The sequence below is a fragment of the Pezoporus flaviventris genome, unplaced genomic scaffold (genome assembly GCF_033815535.1).
Source record: "Pezoporus flaviventris isolate CSIRO_AGI_PZ_B2104156 unplaced genomic scaffold, CSIRO_AGI_Pfla_v1 ptg000213l, whole genome shotgun sequence".
Classification (NCBI taxonomy): Eukaryota; Metazoa; Chordata; class Aves; order Psittaciformes; family Psittacidae; genus Pezoporus; species Pezoporus flaviventris.
Window position 1 is genome coordinate 15,923,946 of NW_026892761.1, and position 7,685 is coordinate 15,931,630.

At 54.8% G+C, this 7,685-nt stretch overlaps 1 protein-coding gene across 1 annotated transcript; it reads left to right on the top strand.

The window, feature by feature from the left end:
- Positions 1-1,078: 1,078 nt before the first annotated feature.
- On the top strand, positions 1,079-4,752 carry SLC32A1 (solute carrier family 32 member 1). Its single transcript, XM_061441629.1, has 2 exons — positions 1,079-1,901; positions 2,450-4,752. Exons 1-2 carry the CDS (start codon positions 1,524-1,526, stop codon positions 3,635-3,637), a joined length of 1,566 nt encoding a protein of 521 aa, XP_061297613.1. The 5' UTR covers positions 1,079-1,523; the 3' UTR covers positions 3,638-4,752.
- Positions 4,753-7,685: the final 2,933 nt, after the last annotated feature.

A 7,685-nucleotide genomic window follows, 5' to 3' on the forward strand; every position in this document is an offset into this window, starting at 1 on the left:
CTCCCCACCTCCGTGCGATTCCGTAGACCCCCCCCTCACCCACATCCGCATCCCCAGCCCCTGCACCAGGTGCAGCCCCAGCCCCAGCTCCAGCTCCAGCCCCAGCGCTCCCTCCCCAGTCCTCCAAACAACGGCATTCACAATAATTCAGCTCTGTTTTTTCCGCTCATCTGTAGCTTAAAAATATATTTTTTTTTTGCCTTGCAAAGCAGCAAAAGAAACACAGATTCCCCCACCCCAATGAACATCTATTTGTTTTTTATTCTAAATAACGAATCACACGGTCTCCCCGCAGCAGAGGGGGCCGGGCTGTCACATACAGTACCCCAAAATGCCAATGCTCCACCGGCTACCATGTGCTGATCGTTGTCACAGCACAGGACGGGGATTTCTCGTTGCCATTGTTCGCTCTGTTGTCTGCTCACCTCGGAAATATTTTAAATAAAGAGAAAATACTGTCAGGCTTTTTCCTCACAAAAAAAAAAAAACAAAAAAAAAAACCTATGGGTGTTTGTGAGAGAAACGAAAATAGCGGTATTTATTTTAAAGGAAGGAGACTCTCTACGTGAGGTGGGAGCGCCGTTTGAAGGCAGCAGCGCAGCCCCGCCGGTGCGGGTCCGCGGGCAGAGCCGCCCTGCTGCGAGGACCGAACGGGAGTGGGAACCCGCTATCGGAGCCCTCGATCAAACGAATCGTTCTCGGGAGCTGAGCCCTGCTCGCTGCCTGCGAATTTCCCCAGGCTCCGCAGCCGCGGCAGGACACAGTGCCCAGGACTATGGCCAAGCTCCGAAGGGGCCGCGGGTTTTGGCGGGGAGAAAAAAGGGGAGGGGGTGTGAGGGTGGAAATTTCGTTAGGAACCGGAGCCGAGCCGTCTGTCCGCCTCGTTAATGGGGACCCTTTGTTTCGCCGTGGGGAAGGGGCTCGCGACGCTGTCGTGGGGTGTAGGGCTAAGCGTGGGGCAAGGGAGGGCAGCGCAGGAGCTGAGGCGCAGGAGAGGGGGGTCTGCGCTGCGGCGCGGCTGGCCCGGCGGGGGAGGAGGGTGCGGGGGGGCCGGGCTTGGCCGGGGCGCTGGTACCTCCCCCAGAAATGCAGCAATTCTCCCCCCTCTCCCTCTCCTCTCCGCGAGGTGGGCGCACTGCGATGGAGATGCTGCGCGCTCTGCCAGGGGCTTGCGCTGCCCGTCTGGTGACAGCCGCCGGCTGCTGACAGACACCCCCCCCCCCCCCCCATCCCATCCGGGCCCGGCTCGACCCCCCGATCCCGCCGCGGGGCCCTGCGGAGCGGCGCGGAGCAGCGCGGAGGGGCGCGGGGCGGACCCGCAGCTGCCGGCCGCGGTGTCATGCCCCTGGGCAGCCCGGAGGGGCACGGCTCGCACCACACCGGTACGCGGGGGTAGCTGCTCTCAGCAGTCCCCGCTGCCGCCGCCCCTCGCCGGACGCTGAGGCCCCTTCTGCCGGGCCGCCGCTCGCCAGCCCCGTCGAGTCTGTCCTTCATCGAACAGCGGCGTGGTCCGACAGGCCACCATGGCCACCCTCCTCCGCAGCAAGCTTTCCAACGTGGCCACCTCTGTGTCCAACAAGTCCCAGGCGAAGATGAGTGGTATGTTCGCGAGGATGGGCTTCCAGGCGGCCACCGACGAGGAGGCGGTGGGGTTCGCCCACTGCGACGATCTGGACATGGAGCATCGGCAGGGGCTGCAAATGGACATCCTCAAGTCCGACAGCGGCGAGGAGGGCGCCGAGCCGCCCTTGGAAGGGGACATCCACTACCAGCGGGACGGCACGGGGCCCCCACCGCCCTCCGCCATGAAGGAGGTGGATGGCTGCCCAGAGCTCTCCGGGCAGGGCAAGCCCAAGATCACGGCTTGGGAGGCGGGATGGAATGTCACCAACGCCATCCAGGTACAACCACGGGCACCGCAGAGAGCTCCCGTTCCCACTTCTGCCATCTCCTTCCTCTTTCCACCCCTCCCTGTCCGCCTCCCTCCCCCCCCCCCCCCCTCCCGCGCCGGGCTGATGGCAAACCTGCCTGAGGGAAAAGGGGGAAAAACCAGGGTATTAAAAAGATAAAAGGAAAAGGAAAGGGAAACCCCCAACCCCAGGTGGGTGTGGAACTGCACAGGGGTGGGCTCAGGTCTGGCCCCTCTGTGCGTCCCTGGCTTTGGGCTCTTGGTGCACTGAGAGGGTAGAGATTGGGGTGAAGCCAGGGTACCAAAACTGTGCTCCAGGGCGGGATTGTGCAGGTAGGACGGTGCAGGTGCTACATCAGAGAGAAGGGGGGCCTGCAATGGTGTGTGGCCATCAGTGCATGGTGTGACTGTGTGACCAGCTGCGTGGGTGTGATGGTGAAGCGAGACAACGATGATGTGTGCGACTGCAACTGTGCCACTGTGTGTGCCCAATGCCCTCCGCAAGATGAGCAACACGGTTTCCATTTTGTCTCTTTTTAGGGGATGTTTGTGCTGGGCCTGCCCTATGCCATCCTTCATGGTGGATACCTGGGACTCTTTCTGATCATTTTCGCTGCAGTGGTTTGCTGCTACACAGGGAAAATCCTTATTGCCTGTCTTTATGAAGAGAATGAGGATGGAGAGATAGTCAGGGTGAGAGACTCCTATGTGGACATAGCAAACGCATGCTGTGCACCCCGCTTCCCCACCCTTGGAGGCAGGATTGTAAACGTGGCTCAGATCATTGAACTGGTTATGACCTGCATTCTCTATGTGGTGGTCAGTGGCAACCTGATGTACAACAGCTTTCCTAACCTGCCGGTCTCCCAGAAGTCATGGTCCATCATTGCCACAGCAGTACTCCTGCCTTGTGCATTCTTGAAGAACCTCAAGGCAGTCTCCAAGTTCAGCTTGCTCTGCACATTGGCCCACTTTGTGATCAACATCTTGGTGATTGCCTACTGCCTCTCCAGGGCACGCGACTGGGCCTGGGACAAAGTCAAGTTTTACATTGATGTAAAGAAGTTTCCCATCTCCATTGGCATTATTGTCTTCAGCTACACCTCTCAGATCTTTCTGCCTTCCTTGGAGGGGAACATGCAGAACCCCAAGGAGTTTCACTGCATGATGAACTGGACTCACATAGCAGCTTGCATCCTTAAGGGACTCTTTGCCTTGGTTGCCTATCTGACCTGGGCTGATGAGACCAAGGAAGTCATTACAGACAACTTGCCATCCACTATAAGGGCAGTAGTCAATATTTTCTTGGTGGCCAAAGCTTTGCTCTCATACCCCTTGCCATTCTTTGCTGCTGTGGAAGTCCTGGAGAGATCCCTTTTCCAAGATGGAAACAGGGCATTTTTTCCCAACTGCTATGGGGGTGATGGGCGGCTCAAATCCTGGGGACTCACCCTCAGATGTGCCCTGGTAGTATTCACCCTGCTCATGGCTATCTATGTCCCACATTTTGCCCTCTTGATGGGTCTTACTGGGAGCCTCACAGGTGCAGGGCTCTGTTTCCTGCTCCCCAGTCTTTTCCACCTCAAACTCTTGTGGAGGAAGCTTTTGTGGCACCATGTCTTCTTTGATGTTGCCATCTTTGTTATAGGTGGTATCTGCAGTGTCTCTGGGTTCATCCACTCCTTGGAAGGCCTCATAGAGGCCTTCAGAACCAACACTGAAGACTAAAGAGGGGCCAGAGTTGGTTGCTGTAAGAGAATCTCATCGAACATCTGCATAGTCAAATAATTCTGCATCCCTTTAATGGAAAGAGTCATTATTTTCGTTACATGCATCCAACAAATTCTATGTTATAGAATCTGCAAATTAAAGGAAATAAGAACACATGGTAAATGCTCCATTTCTGGCAGTGTTCAAGGCCAGCCTGGACAGAGCCTTGGGCAACATGGTCTAGGGTGAGGTGTCCCTGCCCATGGCAGGGGGGTTGGAACTAGATGATCTTAAGGTCCTTTCCAACCTCAACTATTCTATGATTCTATGAAAGTATTTGCCCTTCTGTATTTTTAAATAAGCTAAGATTTAGATATATTTTTTGTTATTTAGGATTTTTTGGAAGGGAATTATCTGGTTCCCCACCCCCATCTCCTCACTCATTGCCTGAAGCTTGGCCACCCCCAAAGGACCTGTTGGGAAACAGCTGCAGCTTTCAATACTTACAGATATGCAATTCAGTGTTTCAGGAGCTGAAACACAGGTGCCAACCCGATGGGATTGGGTTACTGCACTCACAGATGGAAGTAAACCAGCATGGGTGCTGGGAGCAGAGACCTTCATTCTACAGGGTGTGAGATGGATGTAGGTGAGAGCTAGATGGTCTGACCAGCCCAACAAGCCCAAGCAGCAGCTGCTGAGCAGCAGTGTCAGTTAACCTGCCTTGTTTACAGCATAGTTACATGGATGTCAGGACTGCTTAATTCTTCCATCCAAATCCACCTCAAGGAACGGCGCTTCCCATCAATTACAATGTTTTGCCTCTGGCTGAAATCTTGGAGTCCACTTCTTGGTGACTTTTGTTTCATTTTGTTTTAACAATTTCATTTCTAAATTAGAAAAGTTAAAAAATATATAGCTATATTGTTGGATTTGACATTGTTCAGGATACAGGAACAAACCAATTCATTCTGTGCGATCTACCAGATCTGTGGAGCTGTTTCCAATGTATGTGTGGTGTCATTGTGGTAAATAAGATGAAAAATGTATAGCAGAAAAAAAAAAACCAACAAATCTATCTTTAACATATAATGTGGTACATAAATATATGGAACAATAAAGAGCAGACATAGCCTGTGAGGCTGGCCTGGTTCATGGGGCCTGGGGAGATGGGCAGGGCAGAGAAGATTCAGCCTCCTCACCCACTCACATTGGTGACACCTGAGGGGCACTGATGGTGAGATTAAGCTGTTTGCAAGAGGTAGGACGTGTACATTCTGGGAAGAGGTGGTCCTAAAGATAGGGAGCTGTTTTCAGCCCCTCCCTCTCTCCCCCCAGCTTTGCTTTACCTGGTAGCTGACACTCCCAGGGATAGATGGAGTTTGCAGCTGTACCTCAAGATTTTTGTTCTTGTGAAAGAGGGACCCACCAAAACCAAACAAATGCAATGGGGAAGGGTGGGATCAATGAAATAACAAGCTGGGGTACATCCTGCCTTGAACTAAACTCACTCTGTGATCAAAACCACCCCGATTTACACCAATTTAAAAGCCACAACCATTAATTTGTTGCCCACCCACTGCTGCTGCCCAACAGGGATGAAGGCAGGGGTACCCATGGCCCTCCTACTGCAGCCCAGGCAAAGCCAAGGCCCTGTGGGTCTCTTCTTACTGTCCCAAATCATATTGAGCCCCAATACAATCTGCATGGTCCGTGTCTGCTCCCCCCCCCGCTTCCGCCCCCAAAACAGCTCTGCATTGCAGTACTGGGGTGTGGGGATGTTGGCAGCAGAGGGTGTCCAAGCGGGGGGATGTCCCTTCCAGAAGAAAAAACAGCATTTTGGGCGGTTTCCTGGGCAGCCTCCGGAAGGGAAGCGCAGGAGAACTGCGGGGTTTATTCCATGTGAGGACAAGGACGTGTTGGAACCACGGGTGGGTGTGGGCGGCATCGGGATGGGTTAGCCGTATTTCCCTCCTTGCCGGCTCCCTTTCTTGGGGTATCCAGTTGTGCCACATCCTCATCATCCTCATCCCCACCCCCACTCCTATCCCTACCCCCATGCCCACCCCTCTCCCCATCCTCACCTTGATCCTGCCCGGCGTCGGGGTTACCCGCAGCCGAGCCAGCGCTGCCCGGGGGTTCCGCCCGCGGCGGGGGCCAGCGCCCTCACCCGACGGCGCGGCCCGTCCAAGGAGCCAGCCCACAGCGCGGAAGGGGGAGCTGCGGCAGGGGCGGCTTCCTCACTGGTGCCGCTGCTTTTCCCCGAGCCTCTGCTCTCTGCTCTAGCTCTGTTTTCTCCAGCGGGTGCTGGGAAAGGACCAGCATGGGAGGACACCCAGTGCCCCTTCTCCCCGAGATAACCCCTCAGATCCTGGGAGTAAGCAGAGAGCTGGGGAGCTCAGGCAGGTTACCACATGTCTCTGCACATCTGTGGTTCCCAGCTGCTTTGCATGCAGTGGTTGTAGGGTCCTGTCCTCTCCGTGCTCCCCACTCGGGCTGCATTCCTGCTGCCATGCCGCATTGTAGCACAGCTCTGCTCGCCTCTCCTCCTAGGCAGCTGCCTGTGCGAGGATGCGGGATGCTCACAGACCAACCTGACCCTTGTCTTCATGCTTTTCAGGGACTGAAGGTTCTCTGGTTCAAGGCACATGGTAATGGAAACTGTTTTACGAAGCTGTAATTTGGCAGAGGTTTTAAACCTAGTTCAACACTTTTCCCTCTGTGAACAGAACCGGCTTCCTGCTTGGAGTGTATTGGGGGCTGTAAGGTGATTTGTGCCTTTTGTTGTGACAGTGGGGGAAAGTCAGGGCTGTCAAGGGCTCCTTGCTCCTGTCCCTCAGGTGCAGAGCAGGGGTGCCCTCAGCCCCAGCAAGGGCACCCCAAATCTCCAAGTCCTGCCCAGGCACAGCCCAGCCCCTGTTTCCCAGGAAGCAGCAATGCTGCCTGGCTGGAGGGGCTCTGCGAGGCATTTCTGCCTCCCCTGTGATGCCTGGCAGCCAGCTGCGTGGGTCCCAAGGATGAAACAGAGCGTCCCAGTGCCTGCCTCACTGGAGCTGCGGTAAAGCCAGCGATTACCCAGAGAGCTCTAGCGGGCTTTGTCTTGCTGTCAGCTCTGCTAAAGTGCTTCCCTCTGTGTTCCTGCTGGGTGACAACGCATACTCACAGCTGACGTGGGACAAGCTTGTAAAACCGGCCTGCTCAGCAAGCCAGAGCAATAGGCTGATGCTTCGTCCTCCAAATTTGTCCGCGCCTGTTGGTGCAACCCTTGTGACTTGGGCTTGAAATACAGGCAGCCCCTTCAGCCTGCTGCAGCAGTGTTTGGATGCTGTGCTGATGCCACTGAAAGCCTACATGAACCTAGTGCTGTGGGAGATGGGCAGCCGTTAAAGTGGGGGATGCAGCAGAGGGAACAAAATAAATCCCAAAATAACAGCAGGTTTAATTTGCACAAAGCAGTCTGAAGTCTGATCTCAGTTCTAAATGGCTTTTGTCTGCAGCTTTGTAGCTCCTGGTCATGTGCTGCAGCAATCCTCTAAACCTTCTCATTCTGAAACCAAGACAAACAAAGGCCCTCTCCGCACTAGCAGTGAACAGATTTGTTTATCTCTCCATGTCTTTACGAACCTCTGTTTGTGCTCATTCCCCAAGACATGAGGGTAATATCCAATCTCTGTTATCCTCACGCACCCGCACGGCTGTGCCACCCAGTCGGACTGACAGTACAAGCTGGAGCAAGGGGAGGTCTGAGCCAGCTCCTCTCTGCGTGCTGTCACTGGGAATGGGGTTCACAGAGGGACAGGTATGGTTCTGCCTTCTTCCCACACACATGGAGCCAGAAACCTTGGTTGTGGTGGCAGTTGGCTGTCTTGGCTTCATGAACCTTGAATGCTCCAAATCATGTATTCCAAAATGTGTCAGAAAATTTTATGTTGATGGCACCATGTCATGGTTTAAGCCCAGCTGTAAATCAGACCACGCAGTCTCTCTCTCACTCCCCCCCTCCCCACCACCCACACCCCCCTCCCCCTGCTCCCGGAAGGTTGGGGAGGAGAATCAGAAGAATGTA

What these genes read in the sequence shown, in the direction of transcription:
- SLC32A1 (XM_061441629.1), top strand. Translation starts at nt 1,524, where the DNA reads ATGGCCACCCTCCTCCGCAGCAAGCTTTCCAACGTGGCCACCTCTGTG. An exon ending in ATGTCACCAACGCCATCCAG is followed by an intron (nt 1,902 to 2,449) that starts GTACAACCACGG and finishes GTCTCTTTTTAG; the next exon opens with GGGATGTTTGTGCTGGGCCT.